The sequence below is a fragment of the Xenopus tropicalis genome, chromosome 6 (assembly GCF_000004195.4).
Source record: "Xenopus tropicalis strain Nigerian chromosome 6, UCB_Xtro_10.0, whole genome shotgun sequence".
NCBI classification, from domain to species: Eukaryota; Metazoa; Chordata; class Amphibia; order Anura; family Pipidae; genus Xenopus; species Xenopus tropicalis.
Window position 1 is genome coordinate 144,608,087 of NC_030682.2, and position 24,373 is coordinate 144,632,459.

At 43.5% G+C, this 24,373-nt stretch overlaps 1 protein-coding gene across 1 annotated transcript in view; it reads left to right on the forward strand.

Moving 5' to 3' along the window:
- The first annotated feature begins 16,692 nt into the window (after window positions 1–16,692).
- Window positions 16,693–24,373, forward strand: part of khdrbs3 (KH domain containing, RNA binding, signal transduction associated 3) — an 84,282-nt gene continuing 76,601 nt past the window's right edge. The window contains exon 1 of the mRNA XM_002932217.5: window positions 16,693–17,020. Coding sequence (XP_002932263.1) covers window positions 16,936–17,020 — 85 coding nt within the window. The 5' untranslated portion in view covers window positions 16,693–16,935. The remainder of the gene's footprint in view (window positions 17,021–24,373) is intronic.

Genomic DNA, 24,373 nt, shown 5'->3' on the forward strand with positions numbered 1-24,373 from the left:
GAATTAAAAATAAAACAGGAGAAAAGAAACATCGTGGATGAAATTATGGGAATAAAACTGGGGATTTCAGTCCTGACAGAAGCATTTTGGAAGATTTCTATTGGCTTTTTATGTCGCCTCGAACGCCGCTTTGGTTTAATCGCCCCTTTAACCAGAGAAGCATTTCCTATAAAAGAGCTACAGTTCTCCCCGGGAAAGTTAACAACTAATTAAAACAGGCACAATTTAAGTTAATATCATTTTACATTTCAGGCAACGTCTTCATCTCCGAGGTCTCGGGAGGCCCCCCCGCTCCTCACTTCTGGACGACATACGATATGCTAAATCCTTAGGACTCCGTATTTCTGACAATTGATGTTTAAGTCTTTTTTTTTTTTTAGTTCTAGTTTAGGTTTTCACTATAACATCTGGCTGGTGACATTTCTTTCACCTTTTGCCAAGTTGTTAATTCTCACTTATATATATAGCAATTATTTTATATCCGCATGAAACGCGCTGTGTGTGTGCCGGCAGAGATATGAGATAATCCTATGAGAAGTCCTATATAGAATAGGGGTAATATGAACATAAGGGTTCGTTGATGATTGGACCTCCAGGTGTCAATTTCCACTCTCGAGAGATGGGAAGTCACATCATACAAAGTCCAAGATTTAATTGAGTGAATCCCGCTTCAATTTTCCTGAGATAAATGACGAGATAATTTTTTTTCTCAATTGACTGAATATTTTATAATTGCATTGGGTAATCTGAAAATCAGTGAGTTTTTTTATAATCGGTTGAATCATAACCATTTGGTGCCCTAACCCTAATCACTTCCATACAGTTAGAGATACAGATAGCTTTTGGTTGTAGGAATTCAGAATAACAGAATTGTGGAGTCAGGCAATGTTAGGGTTGTTTAGAAATACAGGTTCTCTGTAATAATAAAACAGTATCTGTAATTGATCCCAACTAAGATATAATTACCCCTTATTGGGGCAGAACAGCCCTATTGGGTTTATTTAATGGTTAAATGATTCCCTTTTCTCTGTAATAATAAAACAGTACCTGTACTTGATCCCAACTAAGATATAATTACCCCTTATTGGGAGCAGAACAGCCCTATTGGGTTTATTTCATGGTTAAATGATTCCCTTTTCTCTGTAATAATAAAACAGTACCTGTACTTGATCCCAACTAAGATATAATTACCCCTTATTGGGGCAGAACAGCCCTATTGGGTTTATTTCATGGTTAAATGATTCCCTTTTCTCTGTAATAATAAAACAGTACCTGTACTTGATCCCAACTAAGATATAATTACCCCTTATTGGGGCAGAACAGCCCTATTGGGTTTATTTCATGGTTAAATGATTCCCTTTTCTCTGTAATAATAAAACAGTACCTGTACTTGATCCCAACTAAGATATAATTACCCCTTATTGGGGGCAGAACAGCCCTATTGGGTTTATTTCATAGTTAAATGATTCCCTTTTCTCTGTAATAATAAAACAGTACTTGTACTTGATCCCAACTAAGATATAATTACCCCTTATTGGGGGCAGAACAGCCCTATTGGGTTTATTTAATGGTTAAATGATTCCCTTTTCTCTGTAATAATAAAACAGTACCTGTACTTGATCCCAACTAAGATATAATTACCCCTTATTGGGGGCAGAACAGCCCTATTGGGTTTATTTAATGGTTAAATGATTCCCTTTTCTCTGTAATAATAAAACAGTACCTGTACTTGATCCCAACTAAGATATAATTACCCCTTATTGGGGGAATAACAGCCCTATTGGGTTTATTTAGAGATACAAATCACTGAATGACCCCTTATACAGAATACCCCAGGTCTCGAGCATTCTGGATAACAGGTCCCATACCTGTACGGGTATGAAATGCATTATATGTAATGCTTGGGACCTGGCGTCTTCTGGGTAAGGGGTTCCATAATTAGAAGCACCATTCCATAAGTATAAAAGAAAAATATTTAAACATGGCTTTAGATTTATCCAGTTATTTATCAAGTAAACAGTACTGTGATATTATTATTATTACAGAGAATAAAAAGTTTAGTCCAAAAATAAGAACTGTTTGCTTAAATAGGACTTTTTCAGAGCTCCCCTGTATAAGGAGGCCCCTAGATTCTTGGTGGAGAATGCGGAGAGAGGCATAGCAGCAATGATTAGGCTTCTTGAGGCGACTCCGGAGGGGACTCCAGAGTCCCTCTTGTCTCACTCTAGGGTATCAAAGTGTTATGGTATGAAGGTGGTTTGATGCTTTTATGGTGGCATTCTATATTATCCCAGCTGGGGGGAATGCTTGCTTATGGGGTTTAGGTCTGGAGTTTATTTATGGCATGATAGCCAACTGGTAGAAAATATGACCTCTGCAAATAAAGGTTATACAAGATGATGACATTTGGTTTTATATTTTCACTTACCTGCCTTTGGATTGAAAAAACTAAACCCCCAGAATGAATACGTAACCAACAGACAGTTTATATTACGTTAAGTGGCCTATTAAAGAATCTCCCCAAACTGGAATATATATATATCAGTAAATATTGCCCTTTTACATCCTTTCCCTTGAGCCGCCATTTAGTGATGGGCTGTGTGCTCCCTCAGAGATCAGCTGACAGGAAGTGATGCAGCTCTAACTGTAACAGGAAGTAGTGTGGGAGCAAAAGGCAGAACTCTGCCCATTCATTGGCTGATGGGGCCTAGCATGTATGTGTGCCTTGGCTTGTTTGTGTGCACTGTGACTCCTATGATCCCAGGGGGCGGCCCTTAGTACTTAAAATGGCAGTTTCCTATTTAGGATTACCCAATGGCACATACTGCTAAAAAAGTATATTTATATGAAAATGGTTTATTTAGATGAAGCAGGGTTTTACATATGAGCTGTTTATGCAATATATTTTTATTGTTTGGGGGTATATTTTCCCTTTACCTTTAATCCCAAAACCCAATTCCTACTTTCTTGTCTCAAAATGGGTAACAGAGCTGGGAAGGTTTTTCCTATAAAGGTACATGGTAAGGGGGTGTTATTGACAAGGGCATCAGGCCCGAGTCATGTGTTCCTGGGTAGCAAATCCCACACCTGTGATTGGTGCACATTTCCCATAGAACATACATACATCCATGTTTGTGTTCCTGCTCCTATTCTGAGGACGCCATAGACATGAGACTGCTGCTGATGTGGAAATTCCATGTTTTATCTGGGGACAAAGGAAAGTTAAAAACACAAGGACACCCCGAAGGGCAAGGAAATAAAGGATGTTATACATAAATGGTAAATTTCCCACCGAGCGAGATGCCGGTTACCCGCCAATTCAGGAGCCGCGAATCACTCTAAATAGCAGAATCGGGACCCTCTAGGGTCTCAAAGAGAGGTGACATTCTCTTTATATAATGTCGACTCAAATATGAAATCTCCTGAATGCCCGAGGCGAAGCAGCATTGCTTAGAATAGAACAAACCGGGCACTGTTTTTTTCTTTTTTAAGATGAATTTTGAATACTATGAAAGAGGAGAGACCATTGGACAATGGAGGTAGGACAAAGGGTATTGTTCTTATTTGTTCCGACACGGTAACTGCTTTGACAGTATTTGTGCTACTTTTATTCACTTTTTCTCCTTCTTTTAAAGATCATTGTTTCATTTATCATGCTACTATGTATGTACAGGTATCGGATCCCTTATCCGGAAACCCATTATCCAGAAAGTTCTGAATTACGGTTGGCATTTAAGCAGCTATCTGGTTGCCAGGGTGCCCTATACCTTAGCAACCATTCAGTTGTTTGAATGAGAGACAGGATTATGAATAGGTGAGAGACCGAATAGGAAGATAAGCAATAAAAATGACAATAAAACTGTAGCCTCACAGAGCAATAGTGTTTGGCTAATGGGGTCAGTGACCCCCGCTAGAAAGAGGCAGAATAGGAAAGTAAAGAAACTATAACAAATAAATAATGAAGATAGTGGCAAGTAATGGGACTTTCTATAATATGCTGAAGGGGTTGTTCACCTTCGAGTTAACATTTTGTATGATGTAGAGAGTCATATTCTGAGACAATTTGCAGTTGGTCCTCATTTTTTATAATTTGTTGTTTTTTAATTATTTGAATATCTGTTCAGTTATAACTAGTTATCTAGTTGCTAGGGTCCAAATGACCTTAACAACCAGGAAGTGGTTTGAATGAGAGACTGATATATGAATAGAAGAGGGACTGAATAGAAAACATGTTATAAAAAGTAACAATAAAACTGTCGCCTCACAGAGCAATAGTTTATTGGCTGCCGGGGTCAGTGACCCCCATTTGAAAGCTGCAAAGAAATAGAAGAAAATGGTGAATAAAATAATTAAAAAACTCAAAAAAATAAATAATGAAGACCAATTGAAAAGTTGCTTAGCATTGTTCATTCTATAACATAATATTATACAGGTATGGGACCCATTATCCAGAATGCTCGGGACCCAGGGTTTTCCGGACAAGTGGCATTTCCAAAGCAATAGGACTGTTCTGCCCCCAATAAGGGGTAATTATATCTTAGTTGGGATCAAGTACAGGTACTGTTTTATTATTACAGAGAAAAAGGAATCATTTAACCATTAAATAAACCCAATAGGGCTGTTCTGCCCCCAATAAGGGGTAATTATATCTTAGTTGGGATCAAGTACAGGTACTGTTTTATTATTACAGAGAAAAAGGAATCATTTAACCATTAAATAAACCCAATAGGGCTGTTCTGCCCCCAATAAGGGGTAATTATATCTTAGTTGAGATCAAGTACAGGTACTGTTTTATTATTACAGAGAAAAAGGAATCATTTAACCATTAAATAAACCCAATAGGGCTGTTCTGCCCCCAATAAAGGGTAATTATATCTTAGTTGGGATCAAGTACAGGTACTGTTTTATTATTACAGAGAAAAGGGAATCATTTAACCATGAAATAAACCCAATAGGGCTGTTCTGCCCCAATAAGGGGTAATTATATCTTAGTTGGGATCAAGTACAGGTACTGTTTTATTATTACAGAGAAAAGGGAATCATTTAACCATTAAATAAACCCAATAGGGCTGTTCTGCCCCAATAAGGGGTAATTATATCTTAGTTGGGATCAAGTACAGGTACTGTTTTATTATTACAGAGAAAAGGGAATCATTTAACCATGAAATAAACCCAATAGGATTGTTCTGCCCCAATAAGGGGTAATTATATCTTAGTTGGGATCAAGTACAGGTACTGTTTTAATTATTACAGAGAAAAGGGAAACCATTTTCAAAAATGTGAATTATTTGATTAAAATGGAGTCTATGGGAGATGGCCTTTCCGTAATTCGGAACTTTCTGGATAGTGGGTTTCCGGATAAGGGGTCCGATACCTGTATTGTATGTTTTTCTTATTATGATACTAAGCAGAATTAGCGCAGAACAACTCCAGGTATCTGCTGTTTAATATCTCTAACTACATTAATCATTACTTTCCCCTTTCCATTTGCAGCAGAATTTTAATTAAGCAATTCTCTGCTGAAAATGTGACATGGTTTGACCCGCGCCTACATTTCTGCACTAAATACCCTTTATTTTCTCCGCCGACTCTAATTTGGGTCTTTGTATGAATGACATTTCATTACAGCTGATCCAACACAGGCATTTTCTTCTTGTTCTTCAGGCTCGGGGATTCTGCAGATGAAAGACAAGCTCTGAGCCCCGTTGACTGTTATTCCCGGTTAGACGCTACCTGCGACTGAAAGGGAATTTTCTTTATTAACCTGCTTTGCAGCAGCACAAAATGAGGCATTGTTTTAAGTTATCAAGCAAGAATTACACAAGGGCCCCCGGAGGGATATTAGCCGGCTGCCCTAAATACGTCCCCAGACTGTCAGGAAAGTACATGGAAGAAAATTTGCAGAAGCAGCTCCAACGAGGGACTCATTTGTCCTCTGGATAACGGCGCTAATTTCTGCCATTGTGCAACGGTAGCACTGAGATTTAGGAACCGCTCATTAATTACTAAACAGGGAAGCTGCTAAAATCATTTTTTTTTCTGGAATTAGAGTTAATTTCCATGGGTTTACTTCAATTCTGCTTGCATTTTGTTGTTTTATGGAAGACTAAGTAGAACAGAGAAGTCAAATATGGAGGAAACAGTTTCCATGTGAAAAGACTTTTCCATTACCCCCCAAAATTTTCTATATTCCAGAAAAGGTTTTTTAGTTTTCTATATATTTTGGGAGTCAGACTGGGCCGCCGGGACACCGGGAAAATACCAGGTGGGCCTTGGCCTTGATGGGCCCCAACGGCCTAGACCCGACCCTATTTCCGCTTCCTCTGGCCTCCAATGTCCTCCCCTGACGCGTTTCACATACGTTGGGGAGGATGTCAGACAGGGGCCCCTGCAGGGGGTTTTGGGGTGCGCGGCGGCAGGGGCCCCTGTAGGGGCCCTCCCCTGGGGTTGCAGCCCACCAGTCCGACCCTGCATATGTATGCATTCCCCCAGGGTTGGACTGGGCCGGTGGGACATCCACATCCTACCCAGACCCAGTTTTTGCCTGCCCTCCGCCGTCACTCCTCCCCCGGTTGTGGCAAAAGTAAGTAAAGGGTATACACACAGGGGGAGGGACTGGTGGTGGGTGAGCAAGCAGGGGACAGGGGGCCTGTAGGGGGTTTGGAGGCCCCCGGGGCAGCAGTACCAGTCTGACCCTGCACTATTCCTTCCCACCCTCTACCCATGCCTCAACTTCAGTTGTAAATACCAATTACTTGCCCTATAGGAGACCAGAGTTCCTCCATCCCCCACCAAAAAAAGAAGACTACAGGTCTCATTTATGACAGTGAGTTAAGGTGTAAAGTGCAAACAACTCACTGTGGCCCAAATCTTTGTGCTCCTAGAATGGAGCACAAAGGGTTGCACTTTATTCTGAATGTAATGTAATCCACCCAACACTCCATACAGCAGGGATCCCCAACCTTTTATACTCGTGAGCCTCATTTGAGTGGAAAAAGTGTTGGGGAGCAACACAAGCATGAAAATGGTTCCTGGAGGTGACAGTCATATAACTGGCTACTTAATAGCCCCTATGTGGACTGGCAGCCTACAGAAGGCTATGTCTGGCATTATACTGGGTTTCTATGCAACCAAAACTTGCCTCCTAACCAGAAATTAAAAAATGAGCACCTACTTTGAGACCACCAGGGGCAACATCCAAGGAGTTGGGGGGCAACATGGTGCTCACGAGCCAATGGTTGAGGATCACTGCCATACAGAATGGGGCACAACTCTCTTTTTGTTCCACTATAGAAGAGCAAAGAGTTGAGCCACCTTTATAGACATTATGGATTGACTGGAATCGTTAGATCGGGGTTCCCCAACGTTTTTTACCCATGAACCATATTCAAATGGAAAGAGTTTTGGAGAGCAACACAAGCATGGAAAATGTTCCTGGAGGTGCCAACGAGAGCTATAATTGGCTATTTGGTAGCCCCTATGTTGAGTGGAAGCCTACAGAAGGCTCTGTTTGGCAATTACACTGGGTTTTTATGCAACCAAAACTTGCCCCCAAGCCAGAAATTCAAAAATAAGCTCCTGCTTTGAGGCCACAGGGAGCAACACCCAAGGGGTTGGGGAGCAACATGTTGCCCCTGAGCCACTGGTTGGGGATCACTGCTTAAGATCAATGGAGATGTTTCATAAATCCACCCCTTCATTATTTTAAAAAGAAATATACTTTATATATAAAATTATTATTTTCACAAGTGCCACAGTCCTAACTCGGAACATGAAATCCCCTTTTAAGTAAATCTCAGAGTAGCGATTTATGCTCATCCCAGTCTCATATTAAAGATCTTGAGATGCGCCATGATTCAACCTGGGGCTCTAAAGGAGCCAGAGAGTCGTAAAATAATGCAATTCGTGGAAGGCAATAAATGTGCCCAGTGCTGTTGTTAATATATATGACATAAAATACAGGGTGACACGTCTATAGGTAACATGGACTGTAGAAATAATCAGATTTAGTATTTAAAGAACTTCTTTCTTGACCACAGGAAACAACTGCAGGAGCCAAGAAGGTGCCGTTTATACAGAATAATAACCAATGGACAGATTAGTTTAGGAAGAAAAATGGCGGTTTCTCCTCCAGAATGAAACAAAATAATTGCAAATACATATAGATAATGTATTAAATATAAATAAAAGGTACAACAGTTTGTGTTTGTTCCATAAAATCACTGTTAATTCCATCCTCATTCTTCATCAGCCACTAAAAGACAGAATTAGGGCTCACTCTTGGGTTCCAACCTCAGCAACAAGGCCTCCTACCCTACCACTACCCTGAATCCATTCAACAAATATGTAAAGAATAATAAACCTTTGCACTATCCAACGGGATCTGAAATGTTCTAGTAAATGAGTCTTTCGATCCTAGAGTGATCACATGTAGGATCTGCCGGTAACTATAACTTATTAAGGTTCCCTTCTAGTGATGGGCGAAATGTTTTGCCAGGCATGGATTCACAGCGAATGTCGACGTTTCACCATTAGGGAATTGTTTCACGAAACGGATGAAAAAATTTGCCACGGAAAAAATCGCTGTGCGTCCAAAAATTGTCGTCCACGTCAAAAGAATAGTCGCGCGTCAAAAAAGAATAGCCGCGGGCAACAAAAGAATAGCCACGGGCGACAAAAGAATAGCCGCGGGCGACAAAAGAAAAGTCGCGGGCGACAAAAGAATAGCTGCGGGCGACAAAAGAAGAGTTGCGCGACAAAAGAATAGCCGCGGGCAACAAAAGAATAGCCGCGGGGGACAAAAGAATAGTCGCGGGCAGCAAAAGAATAGCTGCGCGTCAAAAGAATAGCTGTGGGTACCAAAAGAATAGCCACGGAGGACAAAAGAATAGCAGTGGGCGGCAAAAGAATAGCTGCGCGTCAAAAGAATAGCCGTGGGTGACAAAATTATAGCTGCGCGACAAAAGAATAGCCGTGGGTGACAAAAGAATAGCCGTGGGCGACATAACAATAGCCGCGGGCGACAAAATTTTTGGCGTGCAAAATTTTTGCCATTTCGCAAATCTTTTGAAAGAAATTTTTTCTTCGAAGCGAAACGGGACAGATTCACTCATCACTATTCCCTTCTGCCTGCTTAGACTAAAGACTCTCGTCTCTAGTTCTTTTCTACCCCAGGTTCCAGGCAGTATCAACTCTCCATCATAAGGATTGTCCGAGAGGGCAGAGCTGGCTACTCCCCCAAATTATGTACCCAAGAATGGAGAAATTCGTTGATATCCTTGTACCAAAATGAAACTCCTCTCAACCAACAGGACACACCTTACACCAGTGGTTCTCAACCTGTGGGTCGGGACTCCTTTGGGTGTCGCCTAAGACCATCGGAAAACACATGTTCTCAGGAATAATTTTATGGTTGGGGGTCACCACAACATAAGGAACTGTATTAAAGGGTCGCGGCATTAGGAAGGTTAAGAACCACTGCTCTACATGGATAGGCTCCTCATTTTCACCAATAGTTACACATACCTGGCCTTGAAATGAAGGCCTTTACATTTAAAGGGGGCTTGCTCCATCCTTACAATAAATTAGTTCATTACTGTTGCGACTGTACAAATCTATGATGATAATTAGCAATAGATGGAAAAATTCCCAAACTGTGGGTCCTTAGGGAGGTCCAAAGCAGTCGGTTGGAGGCTGAAGGTCAAGTTAGAGTGACCTTTCAGCATGGGTTAATTTAAAGTGCTATTATCACCTTTTCATTGGTCTAATGGGCTGTTTGAAATAAAGCACCCAGCTCAACTCTGCCCATAGGTGCACGTCTTTGCTCTTCATAAGGACATGTTCCCCCCCAGCTGGATTTCAGCATATAAAAATGGGATTTATTAATTCTTTTTAAAGGAACAGATTACAGGGATCACAGGGATTACATACATACATACATACATACATACATCAGGGATTACAGGCTGTTCTGCCCCAATAAGGGGTAATTATATCTTAGTTGGGATCAAGTACAGGTACTGTTTTATTATTACAGAGAAAAGGGAATCATTTAACCATTAAATAAACCCAATAGGGCTGTTCTGCCCCAATAAGGGGTAATTATATCTTAGTTGGGATCAAGTACAGGTACTGTTTTATTATTACAGAGAAAAGGGAATCATTTAACCATGAAATAAACCCAATAGGGCTGTTCTGCCCCCAATAAGGGGTAATTATATCTTAGTTGGGATCAAGTACAGGTACTGTTTTATTATTACAGAGAAAAGGGAATCATTTAACCATGAAATAAACCCAATAGGGCTGTTCTGCCCCAATAAGGGGTAATTATATCTTAGTTGGGATCAAGTACAGGTACTGTTTTATTATTACAGAGAAAAGGGAATCATTTAACCATGAAATAAACCCAATAGGGCTGTTCTGCCCCAATAAGGGGTAATTATATCTTAGTTGGGATCAATTACAGGTACTGTTTTATTATTACAGAGAAAAGGGAATCATTTAACCATTAAATAAACCCAATAGGGCTGTTCTGCCCCCAATAAGGGGTAATTATATCTTAGTTGGGATCAAGTACAGGTACTGTTTTATTATTACAGAGAAAAGGGAATCATTTAACCATGAAATAAACCCAATAGGGCTGTTCTGCCCCCAATAAGGGGTAATTATATCTTAGTTGGGATCAAGTACAGGTACTAATTATTACTAATATTACTAATAATTCGGAGCTTTCTGGATAATGAGTTTCCGGATAAGGGATCCCATACCTGTATATATATATATACATTACATGTATTGTATAACCCAGAATGACATCAAATGTCATTGGTAAATAACAAGAACAATAAACACAGATTGTTCTAATATCCAGCCAGTTGGCCTATAGACTATTATGGGATGTTTTTATTGTCAGTGCTGTATAATCATTCTAAGATCCATACAGGAATAGGCATGATGGATAGGACACAGCCATTATGATGAACGAATCATTTTTTTTGCCTGTCAAGTAATATACACAGTATATCATTAGGCTCTGTCTAATGTGAATTTAACCCCTTCACTCCCAGGCAACCATCAACAACTGTCCCCCTCATTAAGAGGATTAACCCCCGTGCTTAATGGACATAAAGCCAGGTATCAGCGTTGTGCATTATTTATGTTTAAATGACTTATTGCTGCTTTAATTACTCCGGTGTCGGGTCTTCTCCGAGTGTCTGATTTAAATGCTCATCCTCGGTGGGCCGTGGCGCTGGGCTCCCCTTGGGGGGGGGGGGTTGAGGCACATAAGATTAATGACTTGTGTAATGAGAAGGGGATATTTACTACCATAAGTTCAAGACAGAGAACAGCACCTTTTCCCCCTCATTAAGAAAAAGGCAACTGAGAATGGAGTGGGGGGGGGGACTGGAAATATAAAAAAAAAACCATTGGACACAGATCACTGGTTTCATATTGTATTCATGAGGGGAAACATTGCACCCTGCCAACAACAGACAATGTGAAGGAATTTATCACTGTTAAAGGAAAACTAAAGCCTACTATAATAATTTACTACTGAAATACTGTAATACTGAATTTACTATACTGGCCTAGAGGCTCAGCTGCCCTGTAACAGTCATGATTCAAGTTGCCCCCAGCAGTTCCCCACCTTGGATCTCAATAGGCCATCTTTTGTGTGTCAGCGGCACTGCACGTGCTCAGTGGGCAGCTGCTGAGAAGCTAAACGGTCACGGGAAATCGCCAAAGACTAAGGTCACATCTGTCATAGAGCTCACGCATAAAGGGCTAATTATTAATCAATTCCCATACAGAATACACTAGTGCCTATACTGCTGTGTAACGTGAGTCTGAACTAATCAGAATTGTATGGTGAATACTCAGTTCTGTATATATATGTTATATTGTAAGTGAGTTCCCAAGAGACAGCAGCACAGAGAATGTGTGGGAATCAGTAGAAAAGAAGATTGGGGGGCTACTGGGGCATCTTTAGGGGCTCAGATCTTCCCTGCTAAATGGCTATGGGTACAGAAGCCCAGAACATAATAGGGTTTACTATTGGAAAGGTAGTGTGCAAAGTGCAAAAAATACAATTCACCATTTTTTTGCACTTTGCACACAGTCTTTCTCTCTCCTTGAAATGCCAGAGGTCTCTTGGATCTGTTTCTGATCATACAGACCTGAAGCCTTCCCCATGGATACAGTGCTGCCATTAGGTGCTCACCCCCATCCTACCATTACCTGACAGTGCTGAGCATAGGTGTCCCCTCTCAGTGATTGACTGGCCCACTAGGATACCAGGAAAACTCCCGGTGGGCTCTGGTGTCAGTGGGCCCTCCTGCTCACCCAGGGTCAGACTGGTCCGCCGGGACACTGGGGAGAAACACAGGGTGCCTTGGCGGCCCGACCCTTGCCGATGCTCCTCTGGCGACCGTTCCTCCCCTGATGCATTAAACTTATGCGCATTCAGGGGAGGACGTCGGGTGGGGGACCCTCCGGGGGGGTTAGGGAGGCTCAGCGGGGGCCCCTGTGGGGGATAAGGAAGGCTCAGCAGGGGCCCCTGGGGGAGTTAGGGGGTACGAGGGACACAGCCAGTGGGGGCACCTGTAGAGCACCTGCAGGGCCCCTGGGTAGGGATGTAGCGAACATCGCCAAAAATGTTCGCGAACACGTTCGCGGACTTTCGCCAAAACTCGCGAATATTCGCGAACTTTGCGAACCCCATAGACTTCAATGGGAAGGCGAACTTTAAAACCTAGAAAAGCCATTTCTGGCCAGAAAACTGATTTTAAAGTTGTTTAAAGGGTGCCACGACCTGGACAGTGACATGCAGGAGGGGGATCAAGGGCAAAAATTTCTCTGAAAAATACTTTGTAAAAAAAACGCCAAAAAAAAAAAACGCAAAAAAATAACGCCAAAAAAAACCCGCAAGCTATTCCTATGTATACGCAAAGGCGAAAACCGAAGCGAAAAAACGCGGCGGAAAAAACGAGGCAAAAAAACGCGGCGCAAAAAAACCCGCGGCGAACCCAAAATGGCGAACGTCGCCAAAAGTTCGCGAATTTGCGGACTTGCGAACACCCGATGTTCGCGCGAATTAGTTCGCCGGCGAACAGTTCGCTACATCTCTACCCCTGGGGCGGCAGCCCCGGTGGGCCCTGCACCCCCTAGTCCAACCCTGTGCTCACCCAATCATTTGCCTTGTATGCCTCCACCGTGGCCGTTACCAAATTCTATATGAGAATAAACAGAAGAAATGGAGGGAAGGATAGATAAGAGTATAATAATATAATAATATAATAGATAATAGTACGGTAATACAATGAAGAAATTAAGAAAGTGAGTGAACAGGGGAGGAAAGGTGGTCTGGAGAGTGAGCCTAAGGTTTTCTGGTGGGCACCCCAGTTCGACACTGCCCCCCCCTCCTGCCAGTACCTGTCTTAACTAACTTTCCTATTATCCATACATGCAACTTAGGGAGAGGCAGCAGACACAGGTCTCAGTGGGGCCCTGTACGTACCCCCTGCCCTGTGGCAGACAGTGTATTCAGGATTGGCCTGAGCCCCCAACACTGTGCTCTGCACTTTGCACCAAAATGTTTGTATCTAGAACAAGAAATACAGAATACAGTCGGTCCCTGTGCAGAAGTGCTCTGTGTATGAGGGCTGTGCTCTAACACTTGGGGAGACATCATAAATGAACCCTAATGTGTAGGGTTGTAGCCTATTATTTTGTCGGTTTTAGTTTTTCTTTTAAAGACCATAAACCAAATACTCTGCATTGATTTCCATCTGTGCAAGTGGAGATTGTTAGCAGTAGCTTATAATATCTCTCAAATGATATAAAGATATTTCTTTCACGTCCTGCTGGGCATCATGGGCTTTATATCATAATACAGAGAGGTTTTTCCCTGCTGAGATGCACTTGTTACTTTAAAACATATTAAGTACCATTTGTTCTTATAGAATCCAGAGTATATAGTGATGGAGATCGAACCCCCATTGAACTGAATGTTGAAACCCAGGACATTTGATCCAGGCCTGTTAGCCATTGTTCATCCTATTGGTCCCCATTAGTTCTGTCCTTGGGCGGCCATTCCCTATATCCTGGCTTTATTGCAGGGAGGGAGCGGCGTGTCGGCAAAAAGAGGCGCGACTAATACGATTTAGGAATTCGCAAAAATAATGGAAATTATGGAATTCTCAGGGGACAAAGAGGAATAGAAACTTTGGGGCAGATTTATTGAAACTATATAGGGCAGAAGGGCAATATTTACCATTAATACATTAATAAAATGGAAATGATTTAAACATGGAATGGCTCCATCTTTCTGTTGGAAAGCAGTTATTATTATGGTACTATGAAGATCGTAATCTCTGATCCGTCCTACTATAACAATGGTGGTGACTACATCAGGCTGCCTGCTGCCCCACTATGGGCATTGCCCACTGGATTGTGTGAAGATGCCAGCACCATGCCTTTAGGGGGCAGCATACAGGGGCCACTGGCTTCACTGCCAGAAGATGAGAATAGAAGTTCTATGAATGGTCTCTAGGAAAGGAAGGTGGCTGGAGGGTGTGTATAATAAGAAACATGGAATTTATATCAGAGTTTTCCAATCTGCAGTAACTGACTGGGGCTTACTCAGAATTTGCCAGCATTGCCCCCTGCCTTATATAAAGGCTTCCCCTGGGAGACCATTAATGACTTTATAATTAGCCATAAATTCCTACGTTGTGATTGGTTCACTGCAATTTGGGTCCTGTCAGGGGTTTTCAGTTTTATTGCTGTGATATCATTAACTTGGGTTCAAATGGGGGAGAAGGGGGGTCTGGGAGAGTGGGATAAAGAATTTGTTTGGGAATGAGACTGGGCTGAGCTGTAGTAAAGGACTAGTTAGGGTACTCTGTATGTCCAATGTATGTAACCCACTTATTGTACAGCACTGCGGGATATGTTGGCGCTTTATAAATAAATGTTAATGTAATGTCTTTGGGGCAAGGTGGGGGTAGGAGGAGATTGTATTATATGTGGTTAGGAATTTGGATGGGGGGTGGGTGGGGTTATGCAGGAGGTAGAGATTTAGGCAGGATTGGAGAAATTCAGGGAGGGTGCCCTTTGTGTAGGAGACAGGGATGTAGGGAGGGTTGGGGGGTCTGTAGTTTGGTAGAGATTCGAGGAAGTGTATTGGTTATATGGGGGCAGAAATTAGTTGAGGGTGCCCTTTGTGTAGGAGACAGTGATTTATGATAGGTTGGGGGGGTCCCACAATTTGGTAGAGATTTAGGGGTGTATTGGTTATATGGGGGCAGAAATTAGTTGAGGGTGCCCTTTGTGTAGGAGACAGTGATTTATGATAGGTTGGGGGGGTCCCACAATTTGGTAGAGATTTAGGGGTGTATTGGTTATATGGGGGCAGAAATTAGTTGAGGGTGCCCTTTGTGTAGGAGACAGGGATTTATGATAGGTTGGGGGGGTCCCACAATTTGGTAGAGATTTAGGGGTGTATTGGTTATATGGGGGCAGAAATTAGTTGAGGGTGCCCTTTGTGTAGGAGACAGTGATTTATGATAGGTTGGGGGGGTCCCACAATTTGGTAGAGATTTAGGGGTGTATTGGTTATATGGGGGCAGAAATTAGTTGAGGGTGCCCTTTGTGTAGGAGACAGGGATTTATGATAGGTTGGGGGGGTCCCACAATTTGGTAGAGATTTAGGGGTGTATTGGTTATATGGGGGCAGAAATTAGTTGAGGGTGCCCTTTGTGTAGGAGACAGGGATTTATGATAGGTTGGGGGGGTCCCACAATTTGGTAGAGATTTAGGGGTGTATTGGTTATATGGGGGCAGATATTCAGGGAGGGTGCCCTTTGTGTAGGAGACAGGGATGTAGGAATAGTTGGGGGGTCTGTAGTTTGGTAGAGATTTAGGGGTGTATTGGTTATATGGGGGCAGATATTCAGGGAGGGTGCCCTTTGTGTAGGAGACAGGGATGTAGGGAGGGTTGGGGGGTCTGTAGTTTGGTAGAGATTTAGGGGTGTATTGGTTATATGGGGGCAGATATTCAGGGAGGGTGCCCTTTGTGTAGGAGACAGGGATGTAGGAATAGTTGGGGGGTCTGTAGTTTGGTAGAGAGTTGAAGAAGGTACTATGGGGGCAGTAATTTGGGGGGGGGCAGGGGGTTCTATGGGGAAGCAGGGGGTTAGTAGTGGGGTAACATGGGAACTGAGATTGTGTGAGGATTGGCTGTGGGTATCAGGCATTAGAGTAGAATTGGGGCAGAAGGTACAGGGGGGGTTAGTTCCTATCCGGGCAGTGGAAGGAAGACATAGGGTAGCGGTATAACGGGTAACGGGACTGTATGTGGGAGAGTTCGGTACCGACTGCAGCAGAACATCGCAGGGGCCCCGGCTTGGGCTCCGCACCCACAGCGGCTCAGTAACGTACTCCCGGCCCCTCCCGCACTGTCCCAGCCCCGCCCATTCAGTCAGTCCCAGCTCCGCCCATTCAGCACCACAGACAGCGACCAACGGGGAGACTCGCTAAATATTAATGAGCCTGTCACTTACTCCTTCCCACCATTGGTTGGGAACAGACAAGGGGCGTGTGTATGGGCGGGGTTGGCGGAGGAATTTGCTTGTTCCCCGCCCAAGGGAGGGAAGCGGTGGGTTGGCGCAGCCGTTTGTTTTTAAGGAGACGTGAGTGGGCTGCTGGGTCAGTCGGAGCCGGGCGGGCTGAGAGGAGGCTGTGTGGGAGCCGCACGCTGTGGGTACGGGGAGGGCAGTGACAGTGACTCTCTGTGGCGGAACTTCGCTCTGACAGGGATCCCTACGGGCTGCTCTATTGCCCCTGCCGCGGACTATTTCCAACCCCTTTGGGTCGCCCGGACTGGCCCTCGGATTCCCGCTGGATTCTCCGGAGTATTAACCCCCCTACCCCCGTATGGAGAAGTATCTCCCGCAGCTCCTGGCTGAGAAGGACGCGCTGGATCCGTCATTCACTCACGCACTCAGGATGGTGAAGGAAGGTAGGAACTATTGCCCCCCCCGGGGTATTATATTGTTATATTATGGGGGACACTTGCACTGGGGGTGACCTCTGGGGTATATTTATCCTGTGGGGTACAGAATGCAGTGCGATTCCCCCCCCGGGTATATTTTACTGGAACTGCCCCACTGGGGTACATTCATTCCTACCCTCTGCCCAGGAACAGCCCCCCTGTACTCTACTGCCCCCCCAAGGGAACTCATGCACTGTAACTGCCCCACTGGGGTACATTCATTCCTACCCTCTGCCCAGGAACAGCCCCCCTGTACTCTACTGCCCCCCCCATGGGAACTCATGCACTGGAACTGCCCCGCTGGGGTACATTCATTCCTACCCTCTGCCCAGGAACAGCCCCCCTGTACTCTACTGCCCCCCCATGGGAACTCATGCACTGGAACTGCCCCACTGGGGTACATTCATTCCTGCCCTCTGCCCAGGAACAGCCCCCCTGTACTCTACTGCCCCCCCATGGGAACTCATGCACTGGAACTGCCCCACTGGGGTACATTCATTCCTGCCCTCTGCCCAGGAACAGCCCCCCTGTACTCTACTGCCCCCCCATGGGAACTCATGCACTGGAACTGCCCCGCTGGGGTACATTCATTCCTGCCCTCTGCCCAGGAACAGCCCCCCTGTACTCTACTGCCCCCCCATGGGAACTCATGCACTGGAACTGCCCCACTGGGGTACATTCATTCCTACCATCTGCCTTGGGACAGCCCCCCTGTACTCTACTGCCCCCCCATGGGAACTCATGCACTGTCACTGCCCCACTGGGGTACATTCATTCCTGCCCTCTGCCCAGGGACAGCTCCCCAGTACTTTATTACCCCCCCCCCAAGGGAACTCATGCACTGGAACTGCCCCACTGGGGTACATTCATTCCTACCATCTGCCTTGGGACAGCCCCCCTGTACTCTACTGCCCCCCAAGGGAACTCATGCACTGAAACTGCCCCGCTGGGGTACATTCATTCCTGCCCTCTGCCCAGGGACAGCCCCCCTGTACTCTACTGCCCCCCCAAGGGAACTCATGCACTGGAACTGCCCCACTGGGGTACATTCATTCCTACCCTCTGCCCAGGGACAGCCTCCTTGTACTCTACTGCCCCCCCAAAGGGAATTAATTCACTGAAACTGCCCCACTAGGATACATTCATTCCTACCCTCTGCCCAGGGACAAACCCCCTGTACTCTACTGCCCCCCATGGGAACTCATGCACTGGAACTGCCCCACTGGGGTACATTCATTCCTACCCTCTGCCCAGGGACAGCCTCCTTGTACTCTACTGCCCCCCCAAGGGAACTCATTCACTGGAAGTGCTTCCCTGAGACATATCATCTCTTCCTCCTCTCCTAAAATTGGTCCTACTCAGTAAAGTACCCTCACCATCATCTATCCATCTATCTATCTATCTATCTATCTATCTATCTATCTATCTATCTATCTATCTATCTATCTATCTAATCTACCTATCCATCCATCTCTGAAGAATAAGGTAAATCAATGTTCATTCTCCAAAGCACATTCACCTTAACAACCTCCTATGGAACATGTCCCTCAGCTTCCCAAACAGTCATGTTAAGAACCCCCAAGCCCTTTATACTAAGAATTCACCCCCCAATGTACAATACCACCCAAGGATTTTACCTCTACCCTCAAGTCAAAGCTGCTCATACTCCGGGGACTGCGCTCCCTAAAGCTCCCCTATAACCTTATCCTCTCTAGGGAACTCATCTCTCAACCTCTTCCAAAAATCACAATGCTTGGGGCAGGGGGGGCTCTCTCTTCTTGATGGCCAGGATTATATCTAGAAAGTCTTTTTGTTTTAAGAGCAACCCCTTGGCTAAACTTAGTGATGGGATTGGGTAGAAGGACTGGAATCTTGAAATCTAAATTGCTCTTTTGGAGAGGGTGGGGGGGTAATATGTTTCCAGGCTCTGCTTTCACTCTGGTTGGGGTGGGTACATAGGATAACGTCTCTGAAATGCAAAAAAATCACATTGTGGTATTGGTACCTGACCTAAATCTGTCATTACCTGTTCTAGGGGGAAGCTATGGATTTGAACTACTATAGCTCCCTCTGGGGGTCTTGTACTTAGAATGCTCTTGGTGGTGGTGGGGGGCTGCGTTCTAAAACTACACTCACTCCACCTTCTAATGTATCTATAGCATATTGTAGCTCGCCCCGAGTCCCTCTGGGAAGATCCAACGCCAGCTGTTTCCCTCATGTTAATTCTATTGAGATCCGCTGTATCTCACAATAGGTGCCACATATATAGCATTCTCCGTCTCTCTCTAAGAGACCGTGGCAGTCACACCTACAGAGCAGTCTCCATCTCTCTATTTCGGTGGAAGAGAGCCCACCCCAAGGTATTGTCATCGCTTTATTTTTACCCTGGTTTCAGTATAGGAATCCTCAGGGTAGGACAACATGCAGCCCCGGGAAAGGAATCCTGTTGAATAAGATTTAATTGCTCCTCATCCGATCAAAGCGAGACGTCTCCCAAGTACAAAGAGCAAATTTTATGACCCCCAATATATATATATATATACGAATGTACAAAGTTGTTTTGTGCCACCTGTGTATGTATATATGCATTATATATATATATATATATAGATATATCACTGGGATTTTCCTATTGCAGTAGCCAATGTACCGAGGGAGACCCGCAGATGCAGCAGCTAGCCATGTGTCCCAGCGGATTCATAGGCTGTTTATACATATATATATATTTACTGTAAGCTATATACATATATACCCCCTGATGTATCCCAGCCGGGCTTGCTATTCCAGCAGATAAATGCTCAAGCCTGACAGAAAGGGCTTTGTCTATTTTAATTGCCATTTGTTGACGATCAAAGCCCTTCTCTCGATTTAAGATAAAAAAATGTGAAGTCCTCAGTGTGATAATTTCATTGACTGTCTATAAACCCGTCAACACAAATGCAGACAACAGGATCCGGGGTGGGGGGGGGGGCTTTGGTTTATTTCTAAGGGGACACAGTTGTCAGACCTCTCCATTGTTTGCTCGCTGGTTCTGATTTGCTGCAGATCCTTTGTGCCGTTTCACGTACAGTAATTAAGCTCGCAAGGACCTACGGCACCCATCTTGCTAACCCCCCTATGAATATATGCAGGATGTCGTTACATGCCAGATGTAAAAGTGATGTTTATAAAAAGAACTATGAACGTTGTCTCTGTTGGAGGTGAATGTGCTACACCCCTTCTTGGTCCTACTAAACTCCTTATCCTCTGACCTTTACCTAGAATGGGATTAGTCAGACAGTATATATTTAAGGGGTTAATTGGCAGTTTTCTCTGCATTGCATACATCTAAACTTTCAGGCTGAAAATGGAGTCCAATTGGTCCCCCGGGGTCCACAGGTCATCCTTGTTGGTGCCGCGTCCGGTCTCTCTCGCTCATCGTTCCTGCATTACTGTCATACGAGACGGAAGCCAAACATTCATTTGCATTTGCCTAATTTGTGGTTTTTTCTGCTCACACGAAGGGTTTTTTTTTTTTTTTTTACGCCATGAATGATTTATGGGGATGTGTGCTTACCCTTTAAAAAAGAACTAGCACAGGCAATACCTACAGCAGGTTGGTTATGTCATTGTTTCCTTACGGAAATTATCAACTCATTGTCGTGTTTTCCCCTCTGCGTTGGTGAGAAATAAACCCTATAACAAGTGTTTTTGTGCCCCTGGCAGGGTAAATATCCGGCATAATATACCTTAATGCTTGAGTATATGCAATAAATGCTAAACTTGCAGATGCTCCATGGATTCCTCCACCCTTTAACTGCCGTCGACAACAGTCGCCGCCAGTATAGACACATCACAATGGGACCCGCCGCACAAATAATATATTTCATAAAGGTTTCAAAAATAAATGGCCCTCCGAGTGGCACTTTCCCCTCAGCCAATTAGCAGCTGCAGTTGCCACGATCCATTTGCCGAGACACTTTCCCTGACTGCCATTACAGGGCTCAGTGCCAATTAAATGCAAATTGGATCCAGACAGGACTTGGGTGTCAGTCTCAGACCCGTCTCCGAGTGATTTACTCTGCATTTTGGTGTGACTAAGACTTCATATGATTTCATATTTTTGGGGACAGTGTAGGGCTTGTTATTAACGACCCCCGACTTTGAAGTGTAGATGTTGCGAATGTGCCCTAGGGGAATAATAATGAGCTCACTTTCTGCTTTCTTCCTATCCCCTATGCTCTTTAATTAAAGATGTGATATTCCTACTGTCTATATCAGGGGTCCCCAACCTTTGTTACTCGGGAGCCACTGTCAAATGTAAAAAGACTTGGAGAGCAACACAAGCACCATAAAAGTTCATGGAGGAGCCAAATAAGGGCTGTGATTGGCTATTAGGGGCCTCTATGCACCCTATCAGCTTACAGGGGCTTTATTTGGTAGGAAATCTTGTTTTTATTCAACCCAAACTTGCCCCCAAGTCAGGAATTCAAAAATAACTCCCTAGTTTGGGGGCACTGAGAGCAACACCCAAGGGGTTGGGGAGCAGCATGTTGCCCCTGAGCCACTGGTTGGGGATGACCGGTCTATATTGTTCTTTGGAAAAGCCAAATTCTGCTGATTTTATAGCTTGCCCATATGGCTGGGATGGGTCTCAAAGACTCGGGCGACTGTCGGTTTTCAGTCTTTTACATATATTTCCGTTATTCCTGAATCAGAAAGAATTATTCTTGGGTTGCAAACTGGTTGCTTCTTTCTAGTTCAGTACAGTGTGTTTATTCCATCCCTTGGCTTTGCTTTGGCAGCTCGCAGTGATTGCGTGACTGTTTCCTGGGAGCTTCCAAAGTGCCATGTTGTATTTTGCTATCTGTCTGGCTCCTATCTCCCCTGACGTCCTCATCAGGAACACTTCATCACGAGCTGGAAAGCCTAAATTGGAATCCATTGCATAATTTACACACCGACCCCAATCTTCCCTCTGTGAGGAATTGGCCCTGATACAGTTGTACAGCGTCTAAAGGAGCCACGTGTGCTCCCAGGGAAATCTGTTTAGATAATCATTCACCGATGGACATGTTGGCGTTTTTAGGGTTTTTTCTATGTTTGCGGCAAAGAAAAACCCAATTTTATTGACAGTAAATGAATATAAAACCTGTTTGGGATTCATAAACATCACCCTCATCTTGTGTTTAAAGATCATTTGGTTTATAATAAATTAAAAAAATTCTAATTTGCTTTGTAAACCCAGTACAGGTATGGGACTTGTTGGGATCAAGTACAGGTACTGTTTTATTATTACAGAGAAAAGGGAATCATTTAACCATTAAATAAACCCAATAGGGCTGTTCTGCCCCAATAAGGGGTAATTATATCTTAGTTGGGATCAAGTACAGGTACTGTTTTATTATTACAGAGAAAAGGGAATCATTTAACCATTAAATAAACCCAATAGGGCTGTTCTGCCCCAATAAGGGGTAATTATATCTTAGTTGGGATCAAGTACAGGTACTGTTTTATTATTACAGAGAAAAGGGAATCATTTAACCATTAAATAAACCCAATAGGACTGTTCTGCCCCAATAAGGGGTAATTATATCTTAGTTGGGATCAAGTACAGGTACTGTTTTATTATTACAGAGAAAAGGGAATAATTTAACCATGAAATAAACCCAATAGGGCTGTTCTGCCCCAATAAGGGGTAATTATATCTTAGTTGGGATCAAGTACAGGTACTGTTTTATTATTACAGAGAAAAGGGAATAATTTAACCATGAAATAAACCCAATAGGGCTGTTCTGCCCCCAATAAGGGGTAATTATATCTTAGTTGGGATCAAGTACAGGTACTGTTTTATTATTACAGAGAAAAGGGAATCATTTAACCATTAAATAAACCCAATAGGGCTGTTCTGCCCCAATAAGGGGTAATTATATCTTAGTTGGGATCAAGTACAGGTACTGTTTTATTATTACAGAGAAAAGGGAATCATTTAACCATGAAATAAACCCAATAGGGCTGTTCTGCCCCAATAAGGGGTAATTATATCTTAGTTGGGATCAAGTACAGGTACTGTTTTATTATTACAGAGAAAAGGGAATAATTTAACCATTAAATAAACCCAATAGGGCTGTTCTGCCCCCAATAAGGGGTAATTATATCTTAGTTGGGATCAAGTACAGGTACTGTTTTATTATTACAGAGAAAAGGGAATAATTTAACCATGAAATAAACCCAATAGGGCTGTTCTGCCCCAATAAGGGGTAATTATATCTTAGTTGGGATCAAGTACATGTACTGTTTTATTATTACAGAGAAAAGGGAATAATTTAACCATGAAATAAACCCAATAGGGCTGTTCTGCCCCCAATAAGGGGTAATTATATCTTAGTTGGGATCAAGTACAGGTACTGTTTTATTATTACAGAGAAAAGGGAATAATTTAACCATGAAATAAACCCAATAGGGCTGTTCTGCCCCCAATAAGGGGTAATTATATCTTAGTTGGGATCAAGTACAGGTACTGTTTTATTATTACAGAGAAAAGGGAATAATTTAACCATGAAATAAACCCAATAGGGCTGTTCTGCCCCCAATAAGGGGTAATTATATCTTAGTTGGGATCAAGTACAGGTACTGTTTTATTATTACAGAGAAAAGGGAATCATTTCTAAAAATCTCAATTATTTGAATTAAATGGAATCTATTTGGAGTTTTATGGATAATGGGTAATGGATAATGGATCCCGTAGCTGCACATAGTCTGTAAGCAATCCATACTTCTGTTGTTGTTAGCCGGCTACAGCCCCAATATATTAATGCTTTCCAAGTCTTATCCAAGATTTTAGATGGAAAAAAAAAACAGTGCACAGTGCTGACCCGGTAACAATATGTCTTCCTCACTCTACTGCGCAGCCTAAATCCCTCGTCCCTAGGGGTATTTTGTGTGCTTGGAGATAAACAGCTCTGCGAGCCTGACGTGGAGCCGTACAGACAAATGCTGAGAGCGGCCAGTCACAATCTGAATAGATTTAGGATTTGACAAAGTAGTGAGGCAGATATGGGGGAGCGGCCACGCGTTTTGCAGCGGCGTTTCCATGCGTTTCGCAAGGTATGCAGGGAGTCACATTTGCAGCCGAGGCAGGGATAACTCTTAGCTTGTAAAAACACATATGAGCGAGTTTAGCCTGCGCCGGGAGAGGCAAGGAATGCGCTTTATAGCCGTTTGCTGGTAACGACTGTTCCAGGGGAGCTCTATAGCAATAACATATGGGCATTTTATAAGCTGCATACCAGAAAGATTCCCTACTATATTATAGTCCTACTGTAACTAAATGCAGTGAGC